Below are 19,794 nucleotides of genomic sequence, written 5' to 3'. Positions count from 1 at the left end.
ACATATATATTCTGTTCCTTGTGCTGAACAGTCAGTGACCGAGAGCACAAAAGGGCAAGTTTCCACTATTTCCTAATTCTAGTTCATAATTTTATTGGTGGACATTGTTTTAATTAAAATGATCTTTGTTGCGATACCAATGAAGTTGTGTAGATATGCAATATTGCAATTGCTACTCATTTGCTTGCTCATGCTATATAAAGACCACTTTATCTGCATCATATCAACAGTAAAACACATCTGCAAACAAGATAATTAGATATAAACTCCTTATGCTTGGCAACGACAAGCCTGAGGAAAGCGATAATGATATAATTACATAATAAAGATTTGCTTCCCATCCACATAGATTTGATCTAAAAGCTATTTGTGTTGGCACTGACAGTAGCAGAACAAAGGACAAAGGTCCTCCCTCTGTGTTTTCATTCTTATTTGGACGCCATTGCTGTGATGTGGAGTGAAATAATACCACAAAAGGCCTTTTAAGCACAATAGAAATATGTCGTCTGGTATCTGGATGATCAAGTATACTTCAGTCCATCATTTAGTTGTGGGGGAAATCATCCACATAAGTCTCTTTCTTAATGGAGAACACAAACACTTAGTCATTAAAGTGTGTCAACAAAGGGAAGCCGTACAACCCTGAAGATAAAAGTGTGACAATAAAGGGAAATCTGGCTATTATGTTGCCGAATGAGAACTAAATCATCCTCACTGCTTATCTGACAGCATGAGTAAGACCTTGACTCACAAAGTAGTGCGCTGAACGGCTGGTTTACAACAACTGTGTTTACTTTTCCAGGGCAACAATATTTGATCACACGGAGCTGGCGGAGTACCTAATTTCTCTGGTAAATAAGACACACATGAATACACACAAATGCCACGCAGCTGTTACACACATGACATGTCCGGTTTTATTATCAGATATTTTCTGATTGATTTTTTATCCTTCGGTGCATCACACCGACACAAACATTATAAAAACAGCAGTCCCCCCCCACATATGCTGAAATCTAAAAGGCAAATAAACTGTGAATCTCTATTCACTGCAGGTTGGATTTCAATTAGTAAAATCTTCCACTCGACTATGTTTGTTCCCATTGCTACAATCAAACAATATTTGCTATTTTAAATACACTCCTGAGTAAATATTACAGGTGCTGCCCATTGCTTGTGGACCACCTGTCACCATCTGTTGCACTTTGATGGTTCTAATAGAATGGTGTTGCTAGGTAGGAAGCGTAGTCCAAGTTTATTTCAAGTCTACTCTTTTAGATGCGGCAAGCAGTAGATGAACCTTAGTGTGTTTATCTCAAAAACTATAAAACTATAAAACAGTGGTCTGCACGGGGTGTGGTTCATGAAATGTTTATTTCGTTTAGGTGCTATTTTAGTTCCCCGTCTAAAAACGTTTTTCTCGCTATGGCACATGTGCATACAGTGGGGCAAAAAAGTATTTAGTCAGCCACCGATTGTGCAAGTTCCCCCACTTAAAATGATGACAGACGTCAGTAATTTGCACCAGAGGTACACTTCAACTGTGAGAGACAGAATGTGAAAAAAAAATCCATGAATTCACATGGTAGGATTTGTAAAGAATTTATTCGTAAATTAGGGTGGAAAATAAGTATTTGGTCACCTCAAACAAGGAAAATCTCTGGCTCTCACAGACCTGTAACATCTTCTGTAAGAAGCTTTTCTGTCCCCCACTCGTTACCTGTATGAATGGCACCTGTTTGAACTCACCATCTGTATAAAAGACACCTGTCCACAGCCTCAAACAGTCAGACTCCAAACTCCGCCATGGCCAAGACCAAACAGCTTTGGAAGGACACCAGGAAAAGTATTGTAGACCTGCACCAGACTGGGAAGAGTGAATCTACAATAGGCAAGCAGCTTGGTGTGAAAAAATCAACTGTGGGAGCAATCATCAGAAAATGGAGACCACTGATAATCTCCCTCGATCTGGGGCTCCACACAAGATCTCATCCCGTGGGGTCAAAATGATCATGAGAACGGTGAGCAAAGATCCCAGAACCACACGGGGGGACCTGGTGAATGACCTGCAGAGAGCTGGGACCAAAGTAACAAAGGTCACCATCAGTAACACACTACAACGGCAGGGAATCAAATCCCGCAGTGCCAGACGTGTTCCGCTGCTGAAGCCAGTGCATGTCCAGGCCCGTCTGAAGTTTGCCAGAGAGCACATGGATGATACAGCAGAGGATTGGGAGAATGTCATGTGGTCAGATGAAACCAAAGTAGAACTTTTTGGTATAAACTCAACTCGTCGTGTTTGGAGGAAGAAGAATACTGAGTTGCATCCCAAGAACACCATACCTACTGTGAAGCATGGGGGTGGAAACATCATGCTATGGGGCTGTTTTTCTGCCAAGGGGACAGGACGACTGATCCGTGTTAAGGACAGAATGAATGGGGCCATGTATCGTGAGATTTTGAGCTAAAACCTCCTTCCATCAGTGAGAACTTTGAAGATGAAACGAGGCTGGGTCTTCCAACATGACAATGATCCAAAACACACCGCCCGGGCAACAAAGGAGTGGCTCCGTAAGAAGCATTTGAAAGTCCTGGAGTGGCCTAGCCAGTCTCCAGACCTCAACCCCATAGAAAATCTGTGGCGGGAGTTGAAAGTCTGTGTTGCTCGGCGACAGCCCCAAAACATCACTGCTCTCGAGAAGATCTGCATGGAGGAATGGGCCAAAATACCAGCTACTGTGTGTGCAAACCTGGTAAAGACCTATAGTAAACGTTTGACCCCTGTTATTGCCAACAAAGGTTATGTTACAAAGTATTGAGTTGTATTTTTGTTATTGACCAAATACTTATTTTCCACCCTGATTTACGAATAAATTCTTTACAAATCCTACCATGTGGATTCATGGATTTTTTTTCCACATTCTGTCTCTCACAGTTGAAGTGTACCTCTGGTGCAAATTACTGACCTCTGTCATCATTTTAGGTGGGGGAACTTGCACAATCGGTGGCTGACTAAATACTTTTTTGCCCCACTGTATATTTGTGGAAATCTCAGATAGAGGTGTGCAAAAGCAGGTTCTCGTGTTTACCCTAACTATAGAGCCCTGCTCAATTTGTAAGTTTGCTCACTTCCAAAGAAATGAACCATGTCTAATTTTTATGGTAGTTTCATTCTACTCTGGAATGATACTACTAGTATCAGCCAGAAATCCAAAACACACATTACATAAACGTTATGAACTGATTTGGATGTCAGCATTGATCGCCAAACAAAACATGACATAGTATGGAAAGACTGGCTGCCAGGTTTGCACACATCTCAGGAGGCATTTTGGCCCACTCCTCTTTATAGAAACTCTCCATGGCCTTATTCTTCTTAAGCCACTCCTTTGTTGCTTGGTCGTTTGTTTGATGGGTTGATGACCTATCATCAATCCATCTTTGATGTTCTGGCTGAGGGACGGAGGTTCATGGCCCGGTCCATTTGTCCGTCAATGCAGTTAAATTGTCCTGTACCCTTAGCAGAAAAACCAAAGCATAATGCTTCCACCTCCGTGCTTGACTGTGATGTTCTTTGAGTCATACTCAGCATTTCTCCTCCTCCAAACATGGTGTTTATAGTTGATGGCATAGAGCTCGAATTTGTTTTCATCTGACAACACCACTTTCAATCACTAGAAAACTTAAAACGAGGCCATTCATGTAGCTTCTCGAGCAGGGGGACCTTGCAGGTAGTGTGTTACCGTTGATGTTTTTGGTGACTGTGGTCCCAGCTCCCTTTAGATCATTAACCAGTCCCTGATCCAGCACCTTTCTAGTGATCATCCTCACCCCACGAGGCAAGATCTTGCATGCAGTTACAGACCAAGGGTGACTGATGGTTATTTTATATTTCTCCCTTTTCTGAATAATAGCACTGATGGTTTTGTGGCCCATTCAGCCTTGTGCAGGTCTACAATCTTGTCCCTGATATCCTTTGGCAGCTGTTTGGTCTTGTCTATGTTGGTGGAGAAGCTGAAATGGAAGAAAGTAATTCTGTGGAGAGTTGTGCTCTATATACATAACGCATTCAGGAGTATCCGTAATTGTTGGATTGCTGGATTGATTTATTGTTGTTTTTGTGCCAGATGGGTGGCACACAGCCAATCGTATTGCACTCAGTTAGATTCAAATCAATTTATATCTTTTATGTTACTTGTTTGTTCTTGAGTTTTGGTTGATAGTTTGCCTCTCTCAATTAAAATGAGACTACCATCATTTCTTTGTAATTTACTTCATTTAAAATTCAGCATGGGATCAAATTGTTTCCCCACTGTTTACTTCTTCTGCTATCATTACAAAATATCACCTGTTGGTCTGATTTGGTGAAGCTAAGTTAATGAAATTTGTTTAAAAGGACTTTTAAATGTGTTCGCTGATCCTCTTAAAACTGAGAATACTGTGGGGGTGTATTCATTGCTAATGTGCACACAATGCTTTTCATTTGTGTGCTAAAATTAAAGAGGTAACTTTAAAGCTGTAATGCATTCTATCTTCAGGGTGCAGACATTAACAGCACCGACTGCAAGGGAAACTCTCCTTTGCTGCTGGCTACGAGCTGTGGAGCATGGAAAACTGTGGCTCTGCTGCTGTCAAAAGGTGAGCTAAAGTAAATGACTTCTCCACCAGTAGTGCTCATATAATTTGCCTAATAATAAAGGTTGTAAACACTTATGCAAATGTTAATGATTTTTTTAGGAGCCAACGTTAACGTGAGAGACAAATGTGGCTGTAACTTTCTCCACCTGGCCATTCTGCAGCCAAAGGGCCTGAAAAACCTCCCGGAAGAAGTACTGCAGGTACTGCCAATCAGTCGGTAGCTTATTAAATGCACTGAATGCTGCTTAAACAAAAATGTCATTAAGTGGCTGGAATCTAATTACTGCACTGTCCTTGATCAGCTTGCCTGGAGCCTTCAAAAGTTGCGTGCTTTCAAAGCCAGCTGATCGAAGTTCATTACACTCTCGCCAAAGCCATATAGTCCTTTAAACACTGTGAGCTTTTTCCTGAAGCTACATCACTGTTAAAGACATAAAGACAGACAGTGTGAGAATAGCAGATCACAATAATTTTGTAGTTTCTGTTCGAGTATGGATAACTGTCAATTTTGTCATGTGCATAAAATATAGCATTTCAATTTTTTGCATTGCTTAGTATGCACGTGTTGGCCACTTTGTTAGGTACAGTTTCTAGATTCAACAAGGTGCTGGAAACATTCATCAGAGATCTAGGTCCATATTGACATGACAGCATTACACAGTTTCCGCAGATCTGCTCCCTTCCTCTCACAAATTCTCGACTCTACCATCAAAATACTGCGGAAGAAATTGATATTCATTAGATGTTTTTTCACTCTTCTCTTGTCCAATTTTTGTTGAGCCTGTGTAAATTATATCCTCAGTTTCCTGTGCTTAGCTGACAGGAGTGGGACCCGATGTGGTCCTCTGCTGCTGTAGCTCACCTGCTTGAAGGCTCAACACAAACATACCTCACTTGTAACAAATGATTATTTGAGTTATTGTCACCTTCCTATCATCTCAAAGAAGTCTAGCTATTCTCCTCTGACCTCTGCCATCAACATGGCATTTTCTCTCAGAGAACTGTCATTCACCAGATATTTTCTCTCTTCTCTGTAAAACCTAGAGATGCTTGTGCGGGGAAAATCCCAGTAGTTCATCTGTCTCTGAAACACTCAAACCAGCCCGCCTGGCACCAAAAAACTCATTCAAAATCACTTAAATCACATTTCTTCCCCATTTCTGATGCTTAGTTTGAACTTCAGCAGGTTACCTTGGTCATGTCTACATGACTGAATGTGCTGAGTTGTTGCTATGTGGTTGGCTGATTAGATATGTCGAATAATAAGCAGTTGAACAGGTGTACCTAAGTGGTCGCCTGTGATTGTACAGTAAGAATGAAATAGATGTGTTCATAATGCATTGGATTTTAGCTCAACAGTGTGAAGGCACTTTTAAGCTGTGAGGATAACGATGGCTGCACCCCACTCCACTACGCCTGCAGACTGGGAATCCACGACTCAGTGAAGAACATGCTGGGCCTCTCGGGGCAACTTGGACTCGCATGCAAGTCCAAGGACAAGAAGTCTGCCCTGCACTTCGCTGCTCAGTAAGACTTAACATAGCATAGATTTTCACTCAGTTACACAAACTTTGGAAATGGATTTGTTCAAACAAATGCAAAGTCATGGCTGTTGAAATTAATCAGATGATATTGACCACTGTATGATGGATGATGTGTAGCATATAAATCATTTCTGTTTGTTAATTTCAAGTACAATTTTTAGCTGTAATATCACCTAGTGCTGTGTGCCAGTGTAACTCCAGTGTTATTGTAAAACACTATATGCAGCTGTTACATCCACACAGAATTTCAAAGGTAGCTATCCATCCATCTGTCCATGCATGTATAAACAAGTATTGGCCTCTTTCCTGCTTTCTTAGTGTTTCGCATATTTGTCACGCTTACATGTTTCAGGTCATCAAGCAAATTTTAATACTAGACAAAGATCATTTGAGTAAATACAAAATGCAGTTTTTAAATAATGATTTTTTTATTAAGGGAAAGAAAAAAGGTATCCAAACCTGTGCTGTGAAAAAGTAATTTTCCTCTAAACCTAATAACTGGATGTCTGTGAAGGTTCTCAGTCATCCAGGTCATCGTAGTCAAAGGAGCTTGCTAAGAAAAGCATCTGGACTTTTCTTTGCAAGCTCCTTTGACTAATAACTGGATGTGCAAGAACTGCAAGAACTGTCTTTCACATCACTGTGGAGGAATTTTGGATCACTCTTTTTTACAGACCTTTTTTAATTCAGTCGCATTGGACACTACCAGCGCCTCGTTTAACTGTGGGTATGATGTTCTTTTTATCAAGTGCAGTATTCATTTTACATATGGGACAAAAACTTTCCAAGAAGTTCATCTTCTGTCTCGTCAGTCCTCAAATAGTCTGGGGGATCACCAAGATGTTTTTTGGCAAATGTGAGACGAGCGTTTGTGTTATTTTTGGTTAGCAGTGGTTTTCACCTTTGAAACCTTTTGCCCAATCTTATTGTTGAATCATGAACTCTGACCCTAACTTAGGCAAGTGAGATCTTCAGTTCTTTAGTTGTTGTTTTGGATTCTTATCTGACCTCCTGGATGAGTAATCAGTGCACCCTTGGAGTAATTCTATTAGGCTAGGCACTCCTGGGAAGATCACCCAGTGTTCCAGGTTTTCTCCATTTGATTGGCTTTGTATTCCTTTCCAAACTGAAGAAGTCAGTGACTTTGTTTCTTGTCTGTTCTTGAGTTTCCTTGGATCGTAGCATGATATGTTGCTTTTTGAGATCACTTTGTCAGACAGGCTCTCTTTAAGTGATGATTTGATTCACTAGTTCTGGCAATAATCAGTCCTGTGTGTAGTTAGGACAATTACTCTTTCCACACAGGGCCAGTTTGGTTTGGATAACTCCCCCCCCCTCCCCCCCCCCCCCACACACACACACCTAATAATTGAAATTATCATTTAAAAAGTGCATTTTGTATTTATTCAGGTTATCATTCTCTAATATTTACATTTGTCTTATGATCTGGAACTAAACATAAGCAAAAAACTAAGAAACTTGGAAGGATGGAAATTCTTGTTGGCAGTGTATGTCCATTTGATTTGTAGTCAATCAAATGGACAGACGGATAATAAAACACCATTCCTTACTGTTCAGCTGTATAAAACCTCAATACATTCATGCCCCTAAAAGCTTTTAGAAGATTAATTCAAGTAACATACCTTAAATATTATGTAGTGACCCAAAGGAGCTGTCACAGGAACAGCATTTAATTAGTGAGCCACATGTGAACAAAATGTTACTCACAGTGTTTAATGGGTGGATTTTCAACATTATTATTATAGATTTTTCTATCATGAACACCCATTTCATTAGAACTAGAGGGCAGATGAAGGCCATGCTATGATATCATACCTTAACTCTTACAGAAGCCTCATTCTCTACTGTACAGACAATACTGCTGACCTGCTTAAAAGGTTCAGAGACAACAAAACATAATCTCCCAACTAAATATGTCACTTCTACTTTGTTCTTCTTACCGCTCCTAGCATTTTAAGCCTTTATTGCTACCTAGCCTACAGCCACAGATTCAAACCTGCAACAGTTGCCATGAGTGTCTTACAATAAAATTGTCTACAGGTATGGAGCTCTACCATTTCCCAACAATACAGTGATTTTACTTTTTTTTTTAAGGTATGGCCGCATCAATACATGTCACCGATTATTAGAGTCCATTACTGACTCTCGTCTGCTAAATGAAGGCGATGAGCGTGGCCTGACTCCACTCCATCTGGCCTCAAAAGAGGGACACACAAAAGTGGTGCAACTGTTGCTGCGCAAAGGAGCTCTCTTCCACAGGTAAAGCCAAACACACGTTGTGTGCACAGAAGCATGTACATGTGCAAGCATAAAAAATACACTGCTCAAAAACATTAAAGGAACGTGATGGTTTGAGTGATCGTTTTTTACAGTATACTAACCTGTAGAGAAATGTCCTGTTGACAGTGATTACAAGGGCTGGACTTGTCTGCACCACGCTGCTTCTGAAGGATACACACAAACGATGGATATCCTACTGGCAGCCAATCTCAAGCTGCTGGATAAAACAGATGAGGATGGGGTATTGCTTCCTGTTACTCCAAAACAATTTCACTGTGATCTGTGATATTTATTCTTGAACTAATTAATTTGTCCTGGCGATTTTTATACTAGGGTTATTTTTCCAGTTTAAACGTTAAAACACAAATAATTGCCATTCACTCCGAATAAGTCATCCGCCCCACACTGTAATGAATCTGAGAAGGTGTGTTCTGTTGTACTGACAGAACTCGGCACTCCACATCGCAGCGAGAGGTGGACACGTGGCTGCGGTCAGGCTGTTGCTGGCCAGGGGGGCGGAGATCATCTTAAACAAGAACCACACTTCATTCCTCCATGAGGCTTTGCAAAATGGGAGAATAGACGTGGTCAATGCTGTAATTGACTGTGAAAGGTATTTTGTCAATAAAAAAACAAATAGAGCATATTAAAGAGCAAAAAGCTTAAATAATTTTTTCATTTATCCGTGCAATATTTAACTCTTTCTTGGATCTGTAAAAACTATGAATCTCCCAAATGTCAGCTACTGATTAGTGGGTTTGTGACAATGAATTTTTTCAGATAGCCCAATCTAATTAGTGAAAGAGGTAGGATAGATTTCTCAAGCTATAAGGGAGCATTTAATCCTCAAGTGACAAACTCACAATCATCAATCACTATTAGGAGTCATGCCATGCCACACAATAAAATGTGGGTAGTAGTGTGAATTGCTATCTGCAGCTGCCTGCAATGTGCCACTGAGAAATATTAAAGTGACTCTACAATCCAGTGGTTATAGTCGTGTCTGTGATCTTATTATTTTTTCTTGCAGGTGTGCTGAAGCTGTAAGTCTGTTCAATCCCGAAAGTAGTCAGCGATGCCCCATACTAGACATGATTGAGTTTCTGCCTGAAACTTACAAGGTTTGCTGCTGGCAAAATAAAGAAATAATAAAATAAAATAAAATCCATGTCATAAATCACTGTATACGGTCATCATAACTCACATCTTTCAGCATTTTTGTGTTGTGTGATCTGTTGTTACTTACTAAAGATTTAATTCCTCGTCACTGTGCCGCTTCTGTCAACAGCATCTTTTGGACCGCAGCATGAGGGAATCTGATGATGACCACAACAGCCCCGATTACCACGTAATCACACAAAACACGCATTAAACATATTGTTTGAAACACTGATCGGGAAAAAGATTAAACAACTCTTTTTGTGGCCTAGATTGAATATGACTTCAAATGGCTCCAAGCTCCGATTGAAGTGAAAGGGCAGATTTACAATGGGTATAAGGTTCAGCCACTGGCCGCTCTCAACGTAAGCAAACCTTTTTGTTACTCTTTTAACAGCTTCAGAATCCAAATGTTGTACTTCCACATGATTCACAAGCACTCAAGCTCTATTTCTGTCATGCATCAGCATCTAATGAGGCTCTGTAGACTTCACCGCTTGCCTTGATAACTTATGGGATCAGGATTGGCCTGTCCCTCCTCAGGGGCAGTGATGACACTTCCTCTATTAATCATTGGAAAGTGACAGTGACAACTACATAGTCGCAGTGTGTGGCCTATTCAGAAATGTTTTTAATTTCTCTACATAGTTTAGTGACGATGACACTTTTATAACGACGTTCATTGTGCCTTTTTCCCCCACTCTCTTCCTGCCTTGAAAAATCACAAAAGAACATTCAAGCATCCCTGCTGTGATGCCACCACCAGCACTCTGCCCTTAGCACTCATCAGGAATCAAACTTGTCTGATTGGTTGTTGGCAAACAAATAATAGGCTTCTCCTCTGTTCTTGCTACAACCTCCATGTGTTGTTAACATGGTTTCACCATTACAGACATTCAGCCCACCCTTATCGATATAAATATTGTGAACTAAAAGCTTTTGAGTATGTTACAAGAGAACAGGTCAAGAGAAACACTAGCTGTAGCCTCTAAAATGGCCAAAAAACAGTTCACCTCTGCAAAACATTTTCATCAGGAAACAGAAAATTGCCACCTCCATAAAGGTTGGACATATTATTACAGTGTTACATCTGCATCAATTTCAGCTCGTTGTGCTACCTAAATTGCCAGCAGAGGGTAGTTCAAGCGGGGTTTAATCTGCATGCAAATGTTCACAAATTTGGTGAGTGGCCAAGTCTACCGAGACCTAATAACAGCTTGTGGCAAATCACTGAGGCCAAGATACATTGTGCAATCTTTCCTCCAGTCCTCCGCACAGCAGCCACCCCTTCTTTTCTCGATAGCTTCGCACTATTTGGAAAATTACGACATCTTTCTGTAAATGTTTTAAAAAAATACAGCACCAGTTTACTCCTGCTGATGTCATCGTTTGTTAGGCCGTCAATAACTTGCTGTCAATAAAGAACAGTCAGGGTCAAGAGTCAAGTTTCTCACTGTCTCCGCCCTAAACCCAAACAACAGAGCGGTGGAGCTGGACTATTTCCAGCGCAACCCCTTTGGTTCTGCAGTGAGTACCACTGCTTGTGCAAAATGTGCTGTGTGTACTGACTGTGGGTCATTATTCTGTTACACCTCCTGCAGGCGATGGTGCAGTACAACCGCATCGAGCTCCTCAACCATCCCGTCTGCAAAAAGTATCTGGCAATGAAGTGGTGAGTATTCAGGAGGACTTGGCCCATGACCCATATTTATTTTTACAGATTTATTCACCCTAGTCCAGCTCCAGTTAACAGTTTACCTTGACCGTTGGTCCATGGTGTCCTCTGTTTTGTCCACAGGGTTGCTTATGGGAGCATAGCTCATGTGCTCAACATGTTTCTCTATCTGTTGGGCTTGCTGCCCTTAACTCACCTTATAGTGACTCTGAGACCCTCCGTGAACACTAGTGACACGGGCGAGCACAATATCATCATGGTTCCAGTATCTTTCACAGAGGTACTAATGGCTGTTGTGATGAGTAATAATGACTCTGACAGCATTATGAGGAAATTGTGATTGAAAACAAATGATCTGTCGTTCAAATTACTAGAAAAATACATCTTTACAAATGTGCCATTCAAAGTACGTCTCAACATTTGTTTCACAGCAACGTGTGTCCTTGTCCTTCTGCATGGTGATGGTATTGGTTATGAATATCTACTCGATAGGAAAGGAAGTGGTGCAGATATCACAGCAGGTACTGTCCTCTTATGGAAGTGTCATTACCTCACATAAAACATGTGCCCATAAATCTGTGCAGCACTGGGTCTGTGTGGACACACAGGCAATCAAGTGTGATGAATGCGTGCCCCCAGATTTAGATTTACAGCCCCTACTGAATAGCAAAAAGTCAGAATGTCACCTCCATGCTTAAGCTTAGCTGTTAAATTTGAAAAAAACCCTGATTTTATTCATCTCGTTGCTTCAAAGCGCTGGAAATACTTCACGGATTACTCCAACCAGAGCGACTGGATTTCAGCCATCTTCTCTATACTGTTCGTCGTCCCCCTCATGATCAATGCAGAGGGTTCTTTACACTGGCAAGCGGGGGCCATAGCAGTTTTAAATTCCTGGGTTGGATTTCTCCTTTATCTCCAGAGGTACTATTCACTCTGACTTAAATCCTCCACTTTCTCATAAAGTTGAGGTCACCAACCTGTTTATTCTCCTGTTTCCTCAGGTTTGAGGGAGTTGGCATCTATGTTGTGATGTTCGGGGAGATTATGAAGACACTGGTCCGTATTGTATTGCTGTTCTTCTACCTGATGTTGGCTTTCAGTTTGGCCTTCCATGCCCTGATGCTCAATCAGGTATTAAAAGAACGCAGTGATGCATATAACCATACAATTCCTGCAGGATGAAAGGGTATCATCAGATTTTCAAAATTTTGCATGTATATCAATGATCTCCAGAGGATTCCTTCAGTAACACGCAGACCTTTTTAATAACATCAGGTCACAATTTTTGTAAGAACAGTCCCCTCACCCTTTCTTGTACCATCACACACACCTTAGAAAGCCACCAGAACGCTGTGTTCATGCACCACTGCATATTTTATTGACATGGCTGCTAAAGTCACCTAACTTTAAAACTTCACTGTTGTTCAAAGTTTAGGCCTGCACAAAACACTTGTGGGGATAGAACAATTCTTTAGTGTCCAGGCTGGGTACAGAAATGATTAAAACCTAGGCCATCTGGATGTCTGTTATAATAAAGTGTTTATTGCTAACATGCAATCACACGTTGCTGTTCTTTTTGTATCATTAGAGGGAGTTTAACAGCGTGCCGCTCTCTGTGGTACAAACCTTTGTGATGATGGTCGGGGAACTGAACTACCAGAACAACTTCCTGGATGAGTATCTGAATCATCGACTACCTTTTGGTATCCTGACATACTTCATTTTTGTGGTCTTTGTTCTGTTCATGCCAATCCTGCTCGTGAACCTGATGGTAAGCACACCCTGATCCCCAGCTGCATCTTAAAGTAGTTTATGTGGCTATACATTTGGCTTGTATGTTACTATAATAATTTCTGTTCTAGTGCTTTGACAGCAATTTTATCTAATCATGCTCTTGTCATAAGCTTTGTATTTTTAAAGGTCCTAACCAAAGATTCTTTGATTGTGTTGTAGATTGGTTTAGCAGTTGGAGACATTGCTGAAGTTCAAAGAAATGCTGCGCTGAAACGGATAGCCATGCAGGTTTGTATTAAACCGGGTTAATTTTTTTTAGCATAAAAATTACTTTGGATTTTTTTTTAAATTTGCCTTGTTCTTTTTTTGATGTTGTGGTGTTTTGCTCTTGAGCCATTTTAACAACATGCATGGAACACTGACACATAACAAGATGATATATATGATATCAATGATATATTCCTCGCCCAAAATCGAACCCTTGACTAAATACCAGCCCTTCTGACCCCAGATTGATCTGCACACCGCTCTGGAAGATAAGCTCCCTTATTGGTTTATGAAACGAGTTGACAAAAACTCCATTACCATCTATCCCAATCACAGGTGTTCCAGGGTAAGCTAAAAAAAAAAGAAGAAACAGATGATGTGCAACATGATGATTTATGTCTATAACTTATAGCAGCGAAAGTTTTCTCCTTTATTAAACCTTCACATTTTTGATTGCAGCACTTTCTGAAGAAATTTTTCTATGGTGAAGAGGAAACCAATGAAGTCTGGAATCATCTGCAAGCCAAATCAAAGGCATGCACTTTGATCGAGAATGAGCTCAAAAAGCAGAAGACCAGGTAATGCATGCACATGAAAGTCAGTTTTCATGTTTCTAAAATCATAAAAGTGTGCAAGCTTATTATTGAGGTAATGGATGAGTATTACAGGTACAATGATCTAGACTGTGCATGCTGAAAGCTAAAGTGGGAATTAAGAAAAAGTAGTTTTTGATGCATGAGCGACCCCTACAGATCCCACTCTGTATCTCTGTTTCTATAGTAAGCGCATCAAGTCACCCAGGAGTCTGACCTTCCAGCAGTCTCATTATAAATCTAGGCAAGAGTGAATGAAGTCTGTCACTAAGTGACATGAATTGATTGTTTTGTCTTTGTTTTTCTTTTTCCCTGCAGAATGAAAGAGATGTCATGCCTGCTAGAGAAGCAGCACTGCCTCGTAAAGCTCATCATCCAGAAAATGGAGATCGCCTCTGAGGCTGACGAATATGACGGCCCCGTGAACGTCAGAGGGAGCACGTGGCCCGCTTTAGGTCAGGCTAAACCAAGCAGAGAGACTACATCTCGGTGGGTCCCACTGATGAAGGCCATCGAGGCCAGGCGAAAATGAAGACGATGAAACAACACAAAGTGACAACTAAACTCACTGCAAAGTGAATTGTCTCAAAAGACTAGATCTATATGGCATAAAAAGATATTAAATAGGTATAAATGTAATCACTTATATTCCAATTTAACAGCAGCGTTCACTATTTCCATGTTGTAACAGTAGTAACAGTTAATTATATTGTTATTAACAGACTTGTCCTAACTTGTATGTGGTTCTTGAGACGTTAAATACTTAAAACGATAATATTAATGGTATTATTGCAAAATCCTTCATTGTTGGGTAAAAAAATAACATTTCTTGTCCTGTAGGCTACTTTTAAGTTATACCAGTGAGCTACTGATAAATGATTTTTATAGTGTGCAAGCAGTACTGGCATATTTCTATTACACACTTTTTGTAAAGTGGCTTGAAGTCCAACTCCTGTTCTTTTACTCTATAGATAAGAAGGTTCATCAAACCTAATTTAAGTCTAATTTTTCATTAGATTGACATAATAAACATAGAATTTGTAGCTACAATAACAGTGTGCTTGCATCTATGTATCGTCCATCTGAAATGTGTGCTGTTGCGCCATCTTCTTTGGCTTGTTTCTGTCATTATTATGATGCACTTTGTCACATCTGCTCTTGTAAAATGGTACACAAATAAACATCATGACATCAACAGAAGCCTACATCGTATATTTTGTCATAAAATTCCAGCACACTGTTGGGCACAACTTGCCAAATAGCATAAAACAATAATAAATACATAAATTAAAAAGGTTATAGAAGTTGATGGTTATAGTCTCTGATTTGTGCGCTTTTCACTCAGCAGCTTAATGTGCTGCAGGCTTCTTCAAAGGCAATCATGGGAATCATAAGTGGCTGGGAGGGAAACTGAGTCAGGCCTGTGACATCATGAGCCCGCACCTGTCTCTCTGGTTTTCCCAGCTTAGGGCTGTGATAGAGGTTAAGACCCCTGAAAGTCTTTGCTGACGGACAGATGCTTGCTCTCCCTTCAAGTCAAGTTTTCAGTGTTATTTATTATCGCTGGCCCTGAATCTGATTATTCCCAAGGCAAATACAATAACCATGTAGCCACTTATTTTTTGGACAATATGTTCTTCTTCTTCTCGCTTTCTTTCTTTTTATTGAAGCACAACATGCACAAAATGACAAACGAGCAAAGTTTTATCTCAACCTGTTTCTCGGTGACAGTGAATGAAGCAGCAATGTGAAATATGCGTCATACAGCCAATATCTTTCACTGTTAGTTTTTTTTTTTGTTTTTTTTAAAAAAAAAAGAGAGAAACACTGTAAAAAGAAAATTAAATCAGTCAGCAGGATCCTATAACTCGCACCTTCAAGAGTGTCACTCACCTTGCTGACGGATGCAGTGATGGAGGACGAGTTGGCAGCATGCCTGAAGCTCTGACTGTCATACCAGCACAAGTAGAACCTAATATTTCAGAGTCGTGACATATCCAAGGGTGTGCTGAGCAGAGGGATCCCTCAAAGCAGCAGCTGAGCTCTGCTTTTGTGAAAATTGCTTGGAAAAGCAGGATTACAGGAAGCAGAGGAATGTGTCCTTGGATTAAGGAAACATTCTTGCATTATTCTTCTTCTATGACAGAGGAAAATTGTTGGAACTGGTAACAATCAATCATATTACAACTGAGGTTTTTAGTTGTTCAGAAAGGTGTGACTTGAAGCCAGCATGCTGGAATAAAGCTTAACTGTCGGGGTACAAGGCGGCATTGGGCCCAGTGCCATACAGTAATTTCCTTATTTTCTCTCATGGCCCCTGGGTGGCTGCAGGGGCTGAGATGTATGCTTGGCCAAAATCAAGCATACATCTCAGCTGCTGTTAAGTAATCCTTGGCAATGCCTGGCTATTGTCATAAAAAATATAAAATTTCACACATATTACGTGGCGTAATAGCAAACAGGGACCTGGGATTTTCTGGGAATATCTTTCTTGACAGACAAAGAGACGGCGCGAGCAGAGAAAGTATGAATCAAAACTTGAAGAGAAAGTGTGGCCATTCAAGTTTCTTCCAAATATTTGTTTGCATTTTTGAAAAGTGTTTGCATCACACTGGAACACAAGTGGTCTTTTTAGTGTTGCACAAAAGACAGCTTCCCATGGGATCTCAGCAGAGACACTTCTGTCCCTCTTCCCCTCTGCTCTACAGCTCAGTCCTCATATCACTGATTAAACCACCAAACCAACGCACAAAAGAAATGCAAATATGGCCGAGACACCCAGTAAAAATATTTGTGATACTACAAGAATGAAGATGGTGCCTCCTTGCCTCTGCCACACCCATGTCATGCCAACGCTCCAGATGTCATGGGAACCAATAACAGCTGGGCTGGTACACACAGGCTGCGTGTGAAGCGCTGCTCCATCTGCAGAAACCCAATCCCTCTGTGAACGCAGCGAAGGATTAAACACTTTTGATAAGGTCCTCGAGACCAAAACACATCTGTGAGACCACAAACCGGAGGACTTTTTACTGAATATAATGTAGTTGTAATTGTTGCAATGGACTGAACCTAAATCAGGGAATTCATGCTCTCCAATAAATTTAGAATGTTTAAGGAATTTGCAAAAAAAAAAGAAAAAAGGGTAAAATTATTGCACAAACAGCTTTGGATGAACTTCATTGCATCTTTTGCTTTAACTATCTCTGAGGGCAAATAGTTGACAGGACTTAACTTTTTTTAAAAAAATTAAGATGCAAATGAGCAACATGTGTCTTTAACAGTTTACACAACGAGATGGAGTTGTGGTCCCACTGAGGTCATGGTCGCTCGGACAAAAAAGGGGGAGGAGAAATGCTCAGCAAAAAAACTGTGCAGATGCCAAGTCCATGACACTTAAATTAGAGGGATATCTAGGCCATGTCTCTTTAGACAGAGCTGTCTTTAGTTGGTGCAGATGGTACTGTAGTGAATCAAGGGTTGACGTTTTAGCGCTTCTGTGGGAAATAAGTTCCAGGGTTACCAAATGGAAACTGCAAGGAGGTGCTGACTTGCAGCTTCTCGTCATTTACTTCACTGTTGTCTGTTGTCCACAGTGCCACTCCGGTCTGTTTCCCCAGGCGCAGGTGGAGCAGCCATGTCCACTGGCTCTGCTGCAAGTGATGCCGAGGACGACGAGACACGCCACAAAAGGACTACCGCTGCCTTGGAGGCCACCGCGCGGAAAGTCACCTGCTATAATCCCAGCCGGTACTCGGAGGAGGAGTTGGAAGACGAAGGTGTTGAGGGGAGGATCAAGCAGGAGCACAGACTTTCCAAAGCGCACCAGAGGGAAACGCGACAGTCGCAGAGGAACGCGGCTAACGCCAGGGAGAGGGCGAGGATGAGTGTGCTGAGCAAAGCTTTCTCCAGACTGAAAACCAGCCTGCCCTGGGTGCCAGCGGATACCAAACTTTCCAAACTGGACACCCTTCGTCTCGCTTCTAGCTACATTTCCCACCTTAGGCAGCTTCTGCAGGATGACCGATTCGAGAGCAGATTTGCACACCCTGTCAGTCTGGTATGAATGCCAAACTTTTACAGCCATGACAGAAATCAACTTTTGCTTTTATACTTTTACACATTGCTTCAGCAACTATAAAACTAACTGTCCTCTGCTTCTGGCTTTCAGTATGAACCCTATTGTCATCTTTGCTGACATAACAGAATGCATGATTTTTCCAAAATGAAAGCAATTCTGAATTAACCATTGTCATTCTGAGCAAATGAATTTGTATTCTTCTCCAACAGACCTGGCCATTTATGATGACAGGAAGGTCAGAGGAAGACATCTCATCATCTATGAGACTTTGTGGAGCAACAGCTTAGGCGACACGTCTTCACCCACCAAGCTCAAGCTCTTCTGCTAAAACCTGAAAACAACAACAACAATAAAAACAAAAAGGAGGGGCATCAGTTTGACCCCGTTTTAACCACATGCCCTAAACAATGACTGTGAATTTAAAACTATTATGTTTTACTGTGTGCATGTTTGCTGAAATCAGTATTATGTCACATTTACACTGAGTGTAACATCTAATCTTCATTTATGCTTGATTTTTTTTGTGTGTAAAATTTGGATTTAGCAAACGTCTTTAATATCTTTCACCCCATCAGTCTGTGCACAGCATAAACTGTTATATGGCTGAACACACTTTTGATACATTAAACAGTTTCGGCAGCTCGGCCTGTGCATGATGTCCAGTTGCAGTTTGATTCTTTCATTCTGCTCTATGAGCGAATTTTAAAAAAACAAAACAAAAGACCTCACAACTTAAAATACTTTCTGCTTTTTGCTAGTTTGGCTTGACACTATGACAGTAACCACAATAATTCACCTGTATTGTAGATCTATTTATTGTATTTGTGTTTTAAAGTCTTTGCATTTGAGACAATGTGAGAATCTGTCTGCATTTATTGTTTCCATAGAAGTTCACCATTTAGCCATATGCATGTATCCATGCATTGAGAACTGCTGGATAATTCGGCACATCTGCAGGAGATGAACATCAGAAAGCGCTCACACGATAAAAAGTAAATTAGAAATGTGAATATCTGTGCTACTTGCGTAAACAAAACATGTTTTAGAAAGACATGAAAACCTTTTAATTATCAGTGTGTACACACTCTTGATAGATGCACTGAAACTATAAAGCCAGGGCAAATATTGGACCCGTCACACACATACAGGCTCTGTAATGAACTCTAAATGTGACAAAATCTCCAGCGTTGTCACAAAAGGTCCAAATAAGTGGCTCAACCAAACCAAAATGCTAAATTTGTGGTGGTCACAAGGTTAAAGAAATTCTTCTAAGTCCTCATATCAGCTGCTTGGAGCCGCCACACATGACTTCTCATTTTTGGCAGCAGGAGGTTGGAAATCTTGAACACCACACCACACAGTGATAATATTCACATTCATATAAGAGTGGTGAAAAGTTCAGCAAAAAAATCAATAGTCACTGGTAGAATTCCTCAGTAACCTTCTGCACCCCTCCATACATTGCATATCCCTCTTGCGGGAGCACACACACTCATCCAACTCCATGCTTAGTTGGCAGAGAGAATGGATAACGGTGATCTCTTGATCTGGGAGTCATTTTATCCAGTTAAACCCCCCAAAATGATGTGAGTACAGATGGGCTGAGATCCAAGCCCGGGCAGTCTGGTGGGACAGACTGACAAAACTTTTAAATGAAAGAGAAAGAGAGAGGGGAGAGGATGAGTTTTCATCAGGTTCATGTAGAGCTGCAGCTGTTGCTGCGTTGGTGAGTTTCCCAGAACTCTGAACTGCTCTCCTGGGAGAAACTGGCCACTCTCTTGGACCCGGACAGCTAATGAG

General features: G+C 40.9%; 2 protein-coding genes across 7 annotated transcripts in view; both read left to right on the top strand.

Annotated features, from left to right (window-relative positions):
• The window catches only part of trpa1b (transient receptor potential cation channel, subfamily A, member 1b), a 129,989-nt gene extending 114,892 nt beyond the window's left edge, over positions 1-15,097 (top strand). For all 6 annotated transcript variants that reach the window (XM_082546630.1, XM_082546627.1, XM_082546628.1 and 3 more), the window contains 20 exons: positions 803-851; positions 4,539-4,638; positions 4,738-4,838; positions 5,990-6,165; positions 8,298-8,462; positions 8,610-8,724; positions 8,930-9,096; positions 9,514-9,604; positions 9,772-9,831; positions 9,914-10,006; positions 11,243-11,313; positions 11,440-11,596; positions 11,748-11,837; positions 12,071-12,240; positions 12,321-12,450; positions 12,908-13,090; positions 13,273-13,341; positions 13,565-13,666; positions 13,780-13,898; positions 14,232-15,097. In XM_082546630.1, coding sequence (XP_082402756.1) covers positions 803-851; positions 4,539-4,638; positions 4,738-4,838; positions 5,990-6,165; positions 8,298-8,462; positions 8,610-8,724; positions 8,930-9,096; positions 9,514-9,604; positions 9,772-9,831; positions 9,914-10,006; positions 11,243-11,313; positions 11,440-11,596; positions 11,748-11,837; positions 12,071-12,240; positions 12,321-12,450; positions 12,908-13,090; positions 13,273-13,341; positions 13,565-13,666; positions 13,780-13,898; positions 14,232-14,445 — 2,422 coding nt within the window. In that variant the 3' untranslated portion in view covers positions 14,446-15,097. The remainder of the gene's footprint in view (positions 1-802; positions 852-4,538; positions 4,639-4,737; positions 4,839-5,989; positions 6,166-8,297; positions 8,463-8,609; positions 8,725-8,929; positions 9,097-9,513; positions 9,605-9,771; positions 9,832-9,913; positions 10,007-11,242; positions 11,314-11,439; positions 11,597-11,747; positions 11,838-12,070; positions 12,241-12,320; positions 12,451-12,907; positions 13,091-13,272; positions 13,342-13,564; positions 13,667-13,779; positions 13,899-14,231) is intronic.
• A 2,012-nt stretch (positions 15,098-17,109) lies between these two features.
• On the top strand, positions 17,110-18,645 carry msc (musculin (activated B-cell factor-1)). Its single transcript, XM_082547584.1, has 2 exons — positions 17,110-17,973; positions 18,204-18,645. Exons 1-2 carry the CDS (start codon positions 17,551-17,553, stop codon positions 18,279-18,281), a joined length of 501 nt encoding a protein of 166 aa, XP_082403710.1. The 5' UTR covers positions 17,110-17,550; the 3' UTR covers positions 18,282-18,645.
• The last annotated feature ends 1,149 nt before the right edge of the window (positions 18,646-19,794 follow it).

The sequence above is a fragment of the Aulonocara stuartgranti genome, assembly GCF_965226115.1.
Source record: "Aulonocara stuartgranti genome assembly, chromosome: 9".
Taxonomy (NCBI): Eukaryota; Metazoa; Chordata; class Actinopteri; order Cichliformes; family Cichlidae; genus Aulonocara; species Aulonocara stuartgranti.
The sequence above is the reverse complement of the archived record's forward strand: the minus strand, read 5'-3'. Positions and strand labels throughout refer to the sequence as shown.

Bases quoted from the DNA above. Each gene is read 5' to 3' on its own strand.
- msc (XM_082547584.1), top strand. From the start codon at position 17,551: ATGTCCACTGGCTCTGCTGCAAGTGATGCCGAGGACGACGAGACACGC. The intron at 17,974-18,203 runs GTATGAATGCCA...CTTCTCCAACAG, and splicing joins TTGCACACCCTGTCAGTCTG to ACCTGGCCATTTATGATGAC.